This window comes from Haplochromis burtoni, unplaced genomic scaffold, assembly GCF_018398535.1.
Source record: "Haplochromis burtoni strain Fernald_Lab_line unplaced genomic scaffold, NCSU_Asbu1 Contig_220, whole genome shotgun sequence".
NCBI lineage: Eukaryota > Metazoa > Chordata > Actinopteri > Cichliformes > Cichlidae > Haplochromis > Haplochromis burtoni.
The window spans coordinates 32,282-48,919 of NW_024582581.1; the positions used below are offsets into that span (position 1 = coordinate 32,282).

Below are 16,638 nucleotides of genomic sequence, written 5' to 3' on the forward strand. Positions count from 1 at the left end.
CAGATAACCAAACCGACATCATGACCAGCAGCTTTTACAGCTGTGGCTCCAACAAACATCAGCTGATACTAGAAAGTAAGATTAAATAAATTCTAACAACAGCTGATCAAGCTTAAACATGCTGCTGCTGTTGTTTAGCGTGACATCCGCTGGTTTCTTCTTTCTGGCGCAAAGTAGGCGATAAACAAACGAGAGAAAAGCCGATCAGCTGATCATTGATCAGTTTCACGATTGAAGTAGCAACAGGAGAGGGAGGGAGCGAATGAGAGAAGAAGAGGCAGCTGTTCAGTCACACACTGTTCTTTACTTTAAATCCATCACAGTACAGCAAACTACCCTGTTTATCCTGCACTAACCTGCACACAGTTGATCTACCTCAGTTTGCTTTGCAGCATGTTTCACAATATGAAAAACTAGGTTCAAATTTACAGACTCAATATCTGAGTTAAAACCATGAGGACTTACATGTAAGCTTTACATTTCCAGTTTATCAACACGTCATTTGTCTTTATGTGACATACCCTGGTGATTAATATACAAACAGGACTACCTTTCATGTGTTTCTGTTTAGGCTCAAATCGGTTTCATGTTTGAAGGCTCTCAGTGATGTGAAACAATAACTCCCTGCAAATTTGTTAAACCAAAAGTAACTAGCTCATTTTGAAAATATAAGGAGTAGAAAGTACAGATATTTGTTTAAAAATTTAGGGAGTGAAAGTAAAAAGTTGTCAGAGAAAAACTACTCAAATAAAGCGCAGATACTTGAAAATTCTACTCTTCTAGTCATGACAATGATCCCAAACACACTGCTGATAACAAAACATACCTGGTTAGAAAAACACACAATAGAGTCATGGATTGGCCTCCCCATAGCCTGGATCTCAACTTTATTGAAGTAGTGTGGGATCATTTTGACATAGAAAGGAACAGAAGGGAACCAACATCCAAAGGAAAGCTTTGAATGTCCTTCAAGAAGCTTGGAGAACTGTTTCTGAAGACTACTTAAAGAAATAACAAGAAAGCAGAATAAGAAAGTTCAGAATATAAAGAATAAAGATGGTCGTTGAATTTCAAGGTTTTAAGAATTGTACAAACTGTTTTTGCCTTATACTCTGTATTTCCATGTATATTTAAAAAATACAGTATAAAGAAATGAGGTACAGCTTAAGACTTGTGTGCAGTACTATACTTCTATTTTTCCATCACCTTTCAGGAGAAGTCATTTGATCAAATTGTCCTGTTTAAGATGATACAGGTTGGGTTTCAAAAGGGAGAGTCATCTGCAGCATACCTCAAACTCTTTTAGATGAGTGCTCATATGCTAATATGAATACTGCATGCCTATGATGGACACAAACCAAACAAGGCAAATGGCTTCCACTGTGGGATGCATCCTTTCCTGATTGGAATAAGCCGAATGACTAGACTAGGGTGCTGACTGCTTCTTCATCAGATCAGGGGCGATATTCATTTTTAGCAGACAAAATAATTTGAATGAAATGTACAATAATTTGTTTTAATGAAAATGCGCCGATATCGTCTCATGGTTTTGGTTTTATAAAAAATACAAATGTTCTTCCACAGAGACATACATAACAATAATATTTTACAGGGCCATCTTTAAAAGAATGGCAACTACATTTTACAATCATTAATACGTTACTTTCAAGGTTTAAATACTTTTAAATAGAATTTTAATAAGACAAAGAAAGCAAACACTGTAAAGCAAGTAACAATTTTGCAACAAAACACAGTCATGTCATAGCAAATCACTGTGGACAAAATGTTAACATTCATGCAAAAGCGTCTTGTGCTGGCAGACCTGACACTTAGCAAATAAGGCATACTAGTCTGATCAGCAGCAACGGAAATGTGTATAAACCGTATAGCATGTTTTTCAGTAAAGCATTAAAGTCCATGCTCAAGTCAGCCAAGAATCCAGAGGCAAAAATTAGAAAAGTTCAAGTAATGCGAAGTAAAGAAACCACAGTCCATTTCAAATAGAAGAAAACATGGTCAATAAGGAGGTCCTTGTATCACAAACGATGGTGCTGTAGTTGTAGTTGAAAAGTATCACACTTAAGAATCATCATCAGTTTTTATGACATGAAAAAGGGTCACATTAAATATTACCTGATGCCCATTATTCCAAGCGTACAGCGCCCTCTCTCTGGCATTGTAGTCGAGCATGGAGATGTGAAAGTACTGGTTGTGGAAAGGAATGTCTATGTATTCATAGGTCGAAGTCTTGGTAGAGTAAGCGTAGTAAACCTTTGCTCCCGACAGGTGAGAATTAGTAATATAAAGTGTCCCGCAGATCATGAAAGATTCACCTGCGTTCCTTTTGGAATATTCGGTGGTCCAAGTCTTTAGGACCTGCAGGGTGTCAGGGTCGATCTGAGAGATGACAACATTTCCAGCATTTTGATTGGTTGCGTACACAACCCACATTCCCAGTTCATCAGCCATGACGTCGATGTCAGAGTATCCCCCCCACGTATATGGGTACATGTTGTAGAAGCCGGCAAATTCCAAAGCTCGCTGGGCCAGCACGCTGCCCGTCTCGAAGTTATACTTGACAATGATGTTGCTCTGGTACTTGTTGTAATAAAGCGATCCATTGTAGACCATGTGATTTGTTCCCTCCCATTTAAAGGGGAGGCTGTAGGTTCGAGAAACCACTCCTGCTACAAAGTCTTCCATTGTCTTGTATTCACGTACAATCTTGCTATTGCTGTAGCTGTCCATATACCAAACCTAACAAGAGATGATGGAGAGGACAGATGGTTAGAATCAGCCATCAGCAATACAAAATCAAATCTGAATCATTCTTGATATTATTAAAAAAAACCCACATCGTACATCTTTTTAAAATCACCCCTCCCAAAAATAAATAAATAAATCAAAACCCCATCTATAAATGCAAGCCTCTTCTTAAATTGCTGTGATATTCTGCCCACTTTAACAACAGAGCACATCGCTGATATTAAATGCATCGCACCCTCATGCTCTCATAACTCACCCTGTTGTTTCTGGTTGATGCGAGAGGATCAGTCATCCATGCCCCAAACCGGGTTCCAGATGTCTTTATTGTAACAGGTCCAGTGATTTTCATTAATTTCCCACACGCTGTTAATAAAGAAATGCAGCGATAAGATGTGCTGTGGTGCTTTTTGTCTCTAACTAGATTTCTGAAGCCAATTTCATGCCTGTTCCACCACAGAGTGTGCCCTCCGTGCATACTAAGGTAGCAGTGGAAGCAAGATGCTTAATTTAACTTAAAACAGTATTACACAACTGATGTTTGTAGCTAAAGGAAACTCAACTTATGTCTACTGCACAGTTCTTTAGAGTATCTGAAGATTAAAAATGTACACATCTCTTTCTCTATGCAGACCTCCTCCACCTGTTAAATTGGTAAGTTATAACAGGCTTGATTTAAGCACAATTAGTAATGGATGGTTGATCTTCAAGTACGGAACAAGTGTCATTAAAATTGCCATCATATTAAGAAATCCATCTTCTGCTTGTTCACTTTGCTCCCCACTCAAAGCATAAGAAAACAGATCCCTGAAAGTCACCATGTAATTTGAATGTTGCCTACTGTACTAATTAATAGCTTAACTTCCCGGGAGAAACTGTGCTTGTAGATATTAAAGGCACAAAGTGCTTCCTTTTTGGCCCATTAGGAAGAAATTAGGCATGGCACATTACTCTCACTTCCCTCAGTTAGAGATTTTAGAACATTTAATGTTAAAGGCCAAACATTACAGCAGTCCTTAAAAAATGTCTTTCACCAGCATGAATTCTAGATGAAACACACTGACATTCACAAGGTTTTTTATTTCTCACAGTTGTTATATCTCAGAGCAACATTTGTCACTCTGAGATGTAACAAGAAATAAGCAAAGAATAGTAAAAGTATCTGAAGTTGGACATTCAAAGATTTTGAAGCTTTGGTTATATTAATTATATTATATTAAAGTACTTTGTGAAACTGTGTGCAAGTGTAAAGCCACTGCTCATTTTTTCATATATTTTGCTTCCAAAGAGCCAGATGTTTGTGTCATTTTTAAGTGATCTTGAACAATTTAATCCAGATTCTCTTAAAGCCTTCTGAAGGTTTTCTTTGGACATTGGCTGTTTTTTTTTCACTCATTTTCAGTCCATTTCCTGCACCTCACTGATTTTCTAGGATTTCAGGATACAACCCTCAAGTTGCGTCTGGCAGTTCAGCTGATCCATCTACTGTTTGGTGAAGCCTCATCACCAATGGTCTCAGTGGAAGAGTGACTGCCTTTCTTAATGAAGGAAAACACAGGGAAAGGTCTGAAGTATGCCACGTTACACAAAAACTGGACCGAAAATCTCACGCAACAGGTGATGGAGTGATGAATCCACATTTTTGGTTCAATATGTTGTCAATATATATGGAGGAGATTAGAAGAGAGGTACAGCTATCTGTAAAACACCGTCATTTGGGCTGCATTTCAGTGGTCTTGGGGATTTTTTCAGAACTGATGCAATTATTGATGCAGGCAAGTGATGCTGGATTTTGATCCATCTGGAAAACATCTAAATGGTAAAGGCTTCATTTTTCAGCATGACAGCGATTCTAAAACTGCTGTAAAAGCATGTCTGCATAAGAAAACACACAATGTAACTGTGTGTTTTGTATTAATTAACATTATCTTATGTTCTTGTTTATTCTGGTTATGTATTCTGTTAAAATTTTCCTAGTTCTTCGGTTTTGGTTCTGAGCTTCTTCTCTTTAGTCTAGTCTAGTCATCCCTGCCCGTATGTTCCCTGTCAGTATCTTGTCTCTGATTTCTGTCAGTGTTTTACTTTGAAAGTCTGTGTCTGATGTCAGTATATTCAGTTTGCATCCTCCCTGCTTCATCATGCTTGTTAGGTTCAGCTGTGTCTCCCTCCTGTGTGCAGTTTCCTCGTTTCCCTTTGTGTATATTAGTGTGTGTTCTCCAGCGCACGTCGTTGGTTCGTCTGCTCATCATGCCCTGTGGTGCCCATGCGTTTCATGTTTTCCGGTTTGTTTTGTTAGTTATCCCAGTTTAGGTTGCTCTGAAACACGTTCTCACTCCCAAAGCGTAACATTTTACGCTAGGTGACAAATCATCGGTATATTGCGCTTACGGTCACCCAACAGGTCCCTATTCTACGAGTTCGGAAAAATGAGGAAACATGAGAGAAATGAATCTACACATTTACGTTTCTGTTACTTAAATCACTTTGGAAAACACTATCTAACACGATTAATGTGGTGGTTAAGATTAGGGATAAGGTTATGGTTAGGGTTACACGGCTGGAATGTGTGTTACCGCGGGAGTGTCATTCTGTTCGATTTCATCCACAATCCAGCGCGTAGCATAGGAACACAGAAGGTCACCTTTCACATTTCCATGGAACGCCTCGGAATGTGACAAATCGTTGGTATATTATGCGTCAGGAGTGAGAATGGGCTGTGCTCTTAGTTCTGTCCTGGACATTCTCTGCTTCTGTTTGCATTTTCACCTTTTGGAATAAAGTTCACTCACATCACAGCCTGTGCTTGCATCTCGGGTCTTTCTCATAAACAGTAACAGTATTAGTTCAAGAAGACTACTTAAAGAAGTTACAATAAAACTTGTCTAAGACAGTTCAGACTGTGATGAAAAATGAAGGTGGTCATACCAAATAGAACTACCGGTAGTTACTTTTGTTTTCCACATGTTTGAATAAGTTGCTGCACTATTTTCCTGTTGTCCTAGCAACATACACAGAAATGAGCGATGGCTCTAGACTTAAGCACAGCACTGTGCATTTCCCTAGGTGGTTAATTTCTTTAGCAGGATTACTCACAAGTACACCATGATGGCAACACCTATAACATCAATACTCCTATGTGAACTTGTTACAACATACTAATGCCATTGTTTTTACCACACACAGTAGTATTATTTTTAGATGAGCACAGTTTTCTCAGTACACATGTGGCTTCTTATTTTAGTTTATTGTGATAACACGAAGAATTCAAACTTTTTGTACTATCAGCAAAATGCAGTGCACACTACTCACTCAGCTTGCCCATACAGCTGCGGAGCCGACTGTCTAGTCGCAGGACTCGCTGATAAAGCTCATCGTAGTCATACGCCCCAAGTTCCTCCTGTATGCCTGTCAACACCGCAGACAGGTTTCTGATCTCATCCTTGAACTGAGAGATGAGTGCAGCATCCATCTTATACTGCTCCAACACAGGGATCAACGGCTTCAGCTCGTCCATCTTGTCCTTAAGCTCCTACAGAAATGACAGCAGCAGAGATGAGAAACAAAGGGGAAGAGGTGGGAGATCGCGGATAGGTGCAAAAGTTAGGAAGAAACGAAATTACTGTATGTCAGGAAATGTCCATGGTAGAGTTTTATTGTACTGTAGTAGAACAGTCAGCCTTACATGAAAGAATAAAGTAATGCTAGCACTGACATCTAGTACTATTAAACACAAGGAAATGGACCAATTTCCTATTTGCAATGATACAATGACATTGGAATTTGTTGGTGGTCAACCAACAGCTCAGTTTCTGATTTTCCAGCTGCTTGTTGCGAATCTTTCAGTTCATTTGGTGTCAGACAATTTGCCACACCAGAAATAATCCTACTCCCCTACCAGCTGTCCAGTACAATCCACACGGGGCAGTGACAGCAGCGAAAAGAAATCTAAGATTTGAACCCTTTCTGAATGATTTCTGAAGGGTTTGTGGTAAATATGCTATACATTTTTATTATTATGGTGAAAATTCAAGGGAATCTGTAGGGTAGTTATTAGCCAACTGCACTAAATTAAGCCTCGGACAACAGTGGCTTTCTATTCACAGTGTCAATTAACTCAACTAGTAAACCCTTTCATGACTTAGTATTTCTTGGTTTTCTCTTCTTTGAAATATATTAAGTTAAAAGAACTGTTAGATTGAACTTATGTAAAGACTTGCATGAGAAAAGATACTGAGCCTGTTTACACTTTAACAGATTCATGGTACAGAAAGGCATAAAAACAACTAATTCACATAAATGAAAACAAAACACAAAGATCCACTGAACATTAACCAGGTAAAAATAAAACACCTGGAAATTTCTGGCTATGATGGATTTCCTGTCATCCTCAATCTGTCTGAACTTGGTTCTCAGACCCTTCATCTGGTTTTCCATCTTCATGACATACTGGAAATCCCTCTGAGTGCGCAGGTTCAGCACCTCAATGGACTGAGACATGTTCTGCACCTAGAATAAAAGAAGCCACGTTAAAACTGGAACGGGGGTTCCAATGCACAAACTGAGACGCTAGCTACAGTCCATGATATGGTTGTAAAGTAAATATATGACGTCTTCTGTTCTTTCCTTCTTTCCAGCCAGCGCAGCTAACTGAAAGGCACTTTGATGGGTTTCCCTGGTGAGCCTGTGTGTGCCTGAAATTTGTAATGGGCTATTGTTGAAAAGAGAAAAAAAATCCTGGAAAGGCCTAGCAGCACCCCACTTCAGTTAAATTTCACAATAAAATACCTTGTATCGGGAGATGAAAGGAAAATAAAGCTTATAGAGACTTGTTACGTCTTTATTCCTATCCTTTATAAAACAACGTGTGTGTGCAGGTGTGTGGTAAAATCGTGTGTTTACCTTCTCTAGTAGCTGGCGGAGCTGTCTGCTCTTGGCGTCTCTAGAGCACAGGCTTTGTTCTGGTGCCACCACTGTGCAGATGCAGCGCCCATCAGCATCCTGGGCTGAGCTGTACACCTGCCAGCCCTCCTTTGGACCGATAGTCTGTAAGACCCAACAAATATATGTAGAGTCTAAGGATGGATAATATATTACATATACTCCAGTATATATATGGAATATGTATAGACTAAGGTCTGACATCCTTCACTTGTTGTAACTACCTATGTCCCATGCAGTATATGATACATGACTACATGACTTGCCTGAAGTGACGCTCAGCTTGATTTTTACGAACATTTATAGAAATGTAAGTTTGTAATCAAGTGCAGGTAGTTGTAGAATGAAAGGGAATGAGAGAAAGCCTAAAAATATTAAATGTTACTTTATAATTTTACAAGAGGTAGTTTAAGAGGCATGTGTCCATTGCTTCATCAACTAAAGCTGCTAAATCAGTCTTTTGCACTTTCTGTGATTTTATGGACCAATATCAGTAATCAGATTTGTGACTTTTATTTTTTGGGGATGTGCAGTTTGCCTGGCCAGACTGAGCAGGTGTCGCACACCTAAAGCTTGTGTTGGCTACGCTGGTGTGTAGTATAGTAATCCACTCTGAATTTAATAACACCTGAAAATCAAAAAGAAATGCTGTTTAGCTTTGGAATTAATCTTGATACTGGGTTTGATCACTATTGGTAGCAGTAAGCTAGTAAATAAAACTGCTAAACATTAGTAACTTACATTTAGAGCACACATAGCAACTCTGTTTTTTTGGAAAGGTCAAGAAAGGCCTCTATTCTGCAAGGTTCCTATACACACAGTACAGTATTCAGAGTATTGCTCCTGCGCCTGTGCACACGTCAACATCAATGTGTGGAGAAACTTAAGCCCTTACTAGCCTGCTGCTTGCCATGATTGGATAAGGCAATTCAAGGATGTCAATTAACCTGTGTTGAGTGCAATACTTTTCACCACATCTGTCAGAATAGCTTCTAACACATCAATTTGTCAGCAATCCCTTCGGTCTTTTCTTGTTTAATCTCTGCGTGGATACATTTTTTTGACACTATTCCCCAACTTTTAAGTAAGTTTTTACTGAACTGTTATGTTATCATGTTTAAACTATGGGAATATCTCAGTATAATGCATAATATATGATCAGAATCAAATACTCTTAATAAAGTAACACAACAGATCTAAAAGTCATCTATGAAACTCTGACAGCTTTGAACTGTGTGTAACTTACGTAGCTTCAAGTACCTTTTTTCAATTATTCATAGGACTCGGGGCCATGCACTCTCTAGCTATAGAGATTTAGCTGACTCTCCAGTAAAGCAAACAGACAGAGGAGCCAGAAGATGCATTTGTAATGATATAAATATTTATGTGCTTGTAAACCTTCTCATTCACTGTAATCTGACATCTGAAGAAAAAAAAATGGGAAGAGGAGGGATATGAATAGACAGAAGAGTTGAAGAGGTGGTTATGTAGGTAAACAACATCTGAAAAAGGGAAAGAAAACAGAACATTGCTGACAAAGAAGTACTTTGTACAGTAAGCACAAAATGCTGAGATGAGGAATAAACAGGTAGGCATTCAAAATGTACTGAGGAAAAATGAAAGAAAATTGCAAAAAGTTGCAAAAGCAAAAACATTAAAAAACTAGGGCAGTGCAGTCCATCTCACTGATGCTTAACTATTGATTGCTAAATATTGATTTATTAAAAGCTGCCTACTAATGCAAGACAGCACAGATATAAAGAAGTGTAACAAATCTTTTACAGTAACGTCCAACACGATGTACATATCTAAACCTGGTGAGCTACTGCTGTATCATTAAAATGTTGGGGTTTTTTTGCCTGTCCCGTTTGGTTCTTTTGCCATCAGAATTATTGTCTAAAGGCGAAGAAAGATGCCCAACGGATTTACTTTACCAAATTGACCATCCCAGCCTTGCCGTAATGGTCTATTTGATTCACCTTTTATTGTTTATTTTATTTATTTTTTATTTTCACTTGCTAGATACGGGACAGACTTGAATGAGGAAAAGAAGGGGAAAAACTGCGGAGAAGAGGGACGGGGATAAAGGACAAAAAAACAAAAACCAAAAGAATAAGCTGAGAAAAAAATACATATATCAATCACCTGGATCACCTGTTGAGAAAGAAAAAAGAAAACAAGCAGAAGAAAACGAGAGCAATAGAATAAACAACATCACGATGATACTATGGGAATATACAGTAAATACTAAATATTAAACATTATTGTGCAGCATTAAATCGACAGAACCACAGTGTGCTTTGAGGTAGGAGCCAAAAAGGGTGTAGTTTGTGGGTGTGATCCCGTGTGTACACCTGTGAGTGTGACGCGCTTGTTATTTAAAAGGTTCCTTCATGTAATGATCTGCTAGAGGGTGTGGGGGGGCCACAGCCCCGTCCTCCAGGGCATGAAGCAGGTATGGAGGAGATCAAAACTCCAGACATCCAGAGGCCCCCAGAACACAAGAGACCAAGGAAGACCAACAGAGGGGCAGCCGCGCCACTGTCCCAGAAAGAGCTGAGGAGAGTCCCAGATGAGGGCTTCACTCAGCAGCCGCGGAGCAGAAGCCAGGGGGGGTTGCAGTGACGTGCCCGTGAGCTCCGCCGGCAGCCAGCTGTGCCAGAGTGACCGAGCCCCAGGCCGAGAGGCCGAGGGCACCCCACCCCGAAGTGGCCCGAGCGAGCCCCAGGCTCCAGGCCCCGACAAGCGCAGCCAAGGAGTGAGCCGGTGTGTACCTGGACGCCCATCCCCGGACACAAAGAACCACCAACGCACCGATGTCTGAGGGCGTCTCGCCACTGGCAGGGAAGTGGTGGTGGGGAGATAGGCCTCCAACCTTGGAGGGCCTGAGATGTCCCCAGAGAGGTGGCGTCTGATACCCAACCTGACATATAGACACAGACATACAGGCACACACAGATACAAACATCCATTCCCACCCTCATGCTCTCATATGCACTTACTCCACACTCAACCAACGTGGAGACAGACATAAAGAGACGCTGTACACACGATCACACTCCCCAAGCGTACTCTACGAACCGGGTCTAGGTACCCTTGCCCCTGGAGGGGGGAACTGCACCCAGACCCAGGTGGTGTTACCCTTTTCCCTGCGGTGGGGAGAGGCAGACCGCCCCGACTCCGCAGCAGCAGGGAGGCCCCACACTCCAGACCGCAGTCGGACGGCCAACTCCTCCTCCTAGCCCCCCCGCTCCAGCAGGCCGCAGAGAATGGGGGTGAGTGAAGACTCCAAACCTCCCTCCACCCGCTCATTGTAGTGTTGATGCATGTGTGTTCTAAGGTGCATTTAAAACCCAGGAGGGCATGGAGCTACCTGCCAGAGAGCAGCAGGTAAGCGCATAGCCCCTCCTGCTAGCCCTCAATGTCTACGTGTATTTAAAATTGAGAGGTGGGCAACGATGCCAGGGGTGCCGTATCATTAATAAGGGACGATGTTTTTAGCTTGTTCAGCACAGTGACATTGTGTTTTACTTGTGCTGCCGTGTAGCCGATGAGGCAAACACTAATTTTCCGATATATTCTTCCTCCAAAACACTAAATACAAGAAGATCTTGCTCCAAGGCTACATGGGGTTTCACAGCTCTGCACACCAAAGCTCAGTCATTTATCATCCTTACAAAACAGCATCCAGCAGCCGAAAGCTCTGCCCGCTCATCCAGCGAGGTATCGCTCTCCTTGCAGGAATCATAGACATGAGCGCAGAATTGCATGAGTGGTCACATGCAGTATTTAACACGCACACAAGACACAGTATGAGAACAACTGTTTCCTGCAGTTGTTCTCATACTTGATCTCCCTATGTGTCTTTGCCAAGGTTTGACTCATGGATTTTTGAAAGGATGATTTACAGCAGTCATCAATATTTCTGGAGTTAGGTTGCCAACAGACACTATTTTGTGCCAGCTTTCAATATGTTTACAGTCGAAACCAGCAAGCAAGCCCAGAGTTTGTTATTTCCCCATGATTTATAACAAACCGGAGTAAAAACCTATGACACATGCTAACATAGGCACAGACGATTTTGTGAAAGCACTCAATTTTTAACAAACCTGTTATAAACATTTATTTTTCTATGTGACTAAGATTGAGGATTTTCAATAATATCTGAGCTTTTAAATAATATGTTTCAATATGAAACTGTCTCTATAGCCTCCTACTCTCTGAGTGACCTCACAAATCCAAAGAAAGTCCTTAATAAATAGCAAATCTCGGTTCATGTCATTTGAAAGAAAGCCCCTTTTGACATTTTATTATATGAATCACTTGTGTCTACTGACAGATTTAGACTGTTTACTACAGCTTCCTGCTTCCTGGGAGATTTGGAAGTTTCTGCACTAAAACACAACATGTAGAAGAGTGTTTCAATGCAGAAAACACATCATGACATAATAACACAGTGAAATGAAAGAACAAACCTTTACTGGACCCATTTAACAACTATGTACCTGTCTCCAAGTCAGATCAGCAATCATCAAAACTCGTAATATTTTAACTTTTATTACAAATGTGTTCATTCAACATAGATGTAAACAATGTTTGCTGGTCTTGATTTACTGACTCAAAGATTACACAACACCTAAGTAATGAATGAATTGTTTTCGTTGCTTTTATTGCCGCCCACAAAATCAGTCTCACTTCTGGTCCTCTTTATTGTTGGACTTGTGTCAGGCTGCCTGAATGAACAGTGAATTTGCCCCTAAACCTTTTATGTCTTAGTGAATTCCAGAGTGACATTTACAGTACTGGATCTGTCATCAGGCCAACAAGCAATAAGCCGATGACAGGAAAAGAATGGAGGCACCCCTCACATAATATGACATGCAATACTGATGTCATTTCACCAGCTTCATGTTGATTGTTTTGTCTGTTGTTTTTATGGTTTATTGACTAGTTTACTGTAACTGCTTGTTTATCACTTATATTGCTAACCATATTTATTTTTGCCCAGCGGTCCTGCACAGCTGCATCTTCTGCTGAAACAAAGCTTGCTGCTCATGCAAAGGGCTGTGAAATTGCAATTGATCATTTCAGCACAAAACATCTCACAATCTCATGGAAGAATGGTGGGATTTCTTAAAATGTAATGTAGATTATGAATCTTAGTTATTACGTTAATGATCCCCTGCCCTTTTCTTACTGTGGGATTGACATTTGTGAGTTTGAGAAAAACAAGGCTTTCAGTAAAGGCTGAACATATGCTGGTCAACAACCTTCTAATATCATTCTTTATATTTATAGTAATTGGTTAATGTATACACAGAAAAAGCAGGTCAGTGTCATCTGCCTAAAATACCTCAGTACAATATACTGTGCTTTACAAAAGCTCAACGCGACCACCAAATTGCAAACAGTAATGATATAAACTAATCATGGTTAATACATCTCAATTTACTTGTCGCTGCTGGGTGAACCAATGTGTGTCCATTATATACAGAACAGTGAGTGAGTAAACAAGGAGATGATTCAACACAAACCTCCAGTCACATCTCACATTAGTGCATACATTTTGTTCTACACCTCATGGGAAATTCACGAGAAATCACAAAGAGAAAAAAGTAATTGCCTGTTTGTTGCCTTGCACCACCAGAATCAAGTTTGTATGTTGAAATGCGTAATTGTATTGTCCTTTCATGGTCCAAGGGCTGTTGGATTCTTGGTTAATACACTGTATTCGAGTTTTGGGTTTCTGTTTGGTTCTCAGTTGTGGATTTAGTGTTTCGAATAGTTTTAGAATTTTGATTCTTGCTTTAATTTGTCATTCTAATGATGAGTTTTGACTTTAGTGATTCTGAGTCTTAGTTCTTGTGAAATTATTGAGTTCTGATGTTTGTTTGGCTTCTTGTTGTCATTCGAGCCTTGTGAGATCTCCCTATTTGTGTTTCCTCGGCCTCGTTTGTCTGTTTGTGTCTTCTGTGCGACACTGTCTGTTATCACTCTTAGGTTAGCCTCTGGTGTCAGTTATCTTTTGTTTATTTCCTGCTTGATTACTTTATGATTACGAAGGTTACGTTAGACTGATTTTACGTGCTTCTCTTCTGTTTTGTCTTTATAACGAGTTCCCCATTCATTTTTAGCATTTGTGACTTTTTGCTTGAGTACTAGTTTAATGCTCCCTGTTTTCCTTTAATATTTAGTATTCTCTTGCATTTTGCTTTTGGATACCCTTTAAGGTTAAATGATTCCAAATAATTATGACATATCTTCAATGGTCTTTATAGATTACCTTTAAAAAGAAACAGATCCCTGGGGCTTATTCTTTTCCTGGCCACTAAAGTAATAAGCTAGCCAAATACACTGGTTCTCATATAGTATTATGCGTTTCTAAACCACTTAATACAACATACTTCATTGCCCCCCATTTATGCAAGCAATTTTTTCAATGCCCAAGTACTTGCTTCCTAACATTCATACCCTGATACACATAACGGAGAGCAGTAGGAGTTCAGTATTGTGCAAAGATCTAGGATGCAGACTGGAGCAGCCAGGGATTGAACCATGAACCCGTCAAATAGTGAAAGAGCTGCTCTACCTCCTGAGCTGCAGCCATGGAGAGGAACTGATGCATTGGACTTCACCAGCAAGGCTACTCTGGGAGAGTTTCGCCAAAAGATTAGCAGGGTCAGCATCCAGAGGTAGACTGTCAGAGCTAGACTCACCTTAGCACTGGCTTAAACCAGTTTCTGCATGGCCTGCCAAGGAAGAACACCCCTTGGAATCAGAAATTCCCTTTAAATAGAGAGCCGGTCCACACTTTTCCCTAACCCCCTAACCTTAACCCCTGTATATGGGTAACTGACAGATCCACACCTCCCTGTTGGACTTTATTGATTGCATTCCCCATATCCTCTTCTCAATTTAGCCTTCAGTGTAGATAGTCCTGTCTTACTTGAAGTATTTTCTGCATTGTCTGTGAATGTTTCTGTCTTGCTCCCTTTGTGCTGTAAATATATCAAGTCATGGATGAGCAAGTGCCATATGGGAAACTGGGACTGTTGTGGTTGGACCAATAAACTTAAAAAGAGATAAAATAATTTTGAGCAAAACTGATTCCATCTTAACAGAGTTCATCTTGAGTTTAGTTGGTATAACCATGAATAGTGTAATCATACATTCTGCCAGCTTCACACCTAACTGAACCTCCACCTTGGCTACTACTCATTTGCCTTTAACTGTTTCTTCATTAACCTTTTTAATTCGAAAGATTTGGGAGACTTAGCTAGAGTCATTAGATTTCAATCACTTCCATTAATGATTGCATTTCTGTCCTGATCTGGTCTCTGCCCTCTTGCACTTTTCTTTTGCATTTGAAAATTTTTTTCCCCTTGTTTGTGAGTTGTGATCAGTTTATCCGGATAAATTTGCATGTTGAATTCTGGACTTGTTTTTTCTTTGCAAGCATTTCTATAAAGTCACAGCAGGTATAACTTGATAGAGGATACTGTAGCTCTTTTTCAAGTGCACCCTTGTGTGCAAAACTAGCTGGGCTCTAGCAGCGGAATGATTTTGTTCAGTGCTGAGTAGATCTGTATTAGCTGCTGCCAAGATTCACAGCAAGTCTATATACCATAGCTGACTGTCTGCACTAAATGAACCCCCCTTCCCCCTGCTGTGTATCACTTTGGTCTCTTGATATAATTTCTTTAGCCATTTTCATGATGGCTTATTCTATTTGCTACGCTCTAGCAGTATGAGTCTGTGAACAACCTCTCAGAGGAATAAACCAGGTGAGATGCTGGGGCTGAAAAAATTAAAAGCTTGTCATTGACAGCAGCAGAAATCAATGCGTTATAAATACAGATTAATAGCAAGGTAACTGACTCCCTCAACAGTATCAGTCAGAGCTGCAGAAAAGCCACAAATAGTCTAATTCTGATAAGCTGTCATCACTTGTTTGTCACAGTACTGTAAAATATGGAGTTATGACTATATGAGGTTCATTCTCAGATGGTAATGTCTCAAGTGGCACTTCCATCTCCACAGTGTGAAGTCTTGACAGAAGAAGGTGACAGACTGGAAATCCCTTCACTGTCACACACCTTAACTTTACTAGTTGTCACTACAGCTCGTCTTTGTCCATTATGTTGTCGAACATTTGAATTCCACGAAGTTACGGCAAACATACATGTTTGAAAAGTTTCCCATATTCTTTGCATTTCCTGTCTTTAAACTCAGATTAAAGCTGGCATTGTGTGACATTAAAAGACCCGTTAATATGTATAGAAACAAATCTAGCTGCCAGTGATACCGGCAAAGCTAAATCTCATATCACAATAAGGCTGCCGTTCTGCCTGCGACAAGACAGAGACCTAAACAGATGCTATCTCTCCAGTCATCTATCAGCCTGTCCAAACAAAAAGCCACCAGGGTATTGGAGGCAAGTGGAGTGGAATGCGCATGTCGGTGCTGTAACTGATGATCATACGGCTTAAATGACTTAACATTTTAACTCTAATGGCACGGGAAGATGAACTTGCATGTGCAGTCTGTAAGCAGTCTAATGCAGACATCCAAAACAGCGCTGATAAATGGTGACGCCCCAAAACACAGGAGAAAGAGCAGCAATAATCCTAAAACCAAAAAAAGGGTTTCGGAAAGATAGTGACAAAGAGATGCTGCATACTGTGGAGTAAAAAAGGGAGGAAAAGAAGACGCAGCAAAAAGCAAAAGCCACCTTTTCTCTCAGATGTGACTATAGTGAAAGGCAGGGAGATTATTTTTTCTAGAGGCGTGCTACCTTCTTGCCTTTTCTGACCCCAATGAAGAGACGATTGAATAGATAATTTTGCAGGCGCTCTGCACATTTTGCCCTAGACAGTCTCTGAATGAACCACAGCATTATCTTGTTCACACGCCTGTGCTTCTTCTCCGGGGGGGGGG

The 16,638-nt window shown here is 40.3% G+C and overlaps 1 protein-coding gene across 1 annotated transcript in view; it reads right to left on the reverse strand.

Annotated features, from left to right (window-relative positions):
- Positions 1-293: 293 nt before the first annotated feature.
- The window catches only part of olfm3a (olfactomedin 3a), a 26,382-nt gene continuing 10,037 nt past the window's right edge, over positions 294-16,638 (reverse strand). The window contains exons 2-6 of the mRNA XM_005936528.3: positions 7,663-7,806; positions 7,114-7,269; positions 6,073-6,292; positions 3,023-3,129; positions 294-2,757 (exon numbers count right to left, since the gene is read on the reverse strand). Coding sequence (XP_005936590.1) covers positions 2,080-2,757; positions 3,023-3,129; positions 6,073-6,292; positions 7,114-7,269; positions 7,663-7,806 — 1,305 coding nt within the window. The 3' untranslated portion in view covers positions 294-2,079. The remainder of the gene's footprint in view (positions 2,758-3,022; positions 3,130-6,072; positions 6,293-7,113; positions 7,270-7,662; positions 7,807-16,638) is intronic.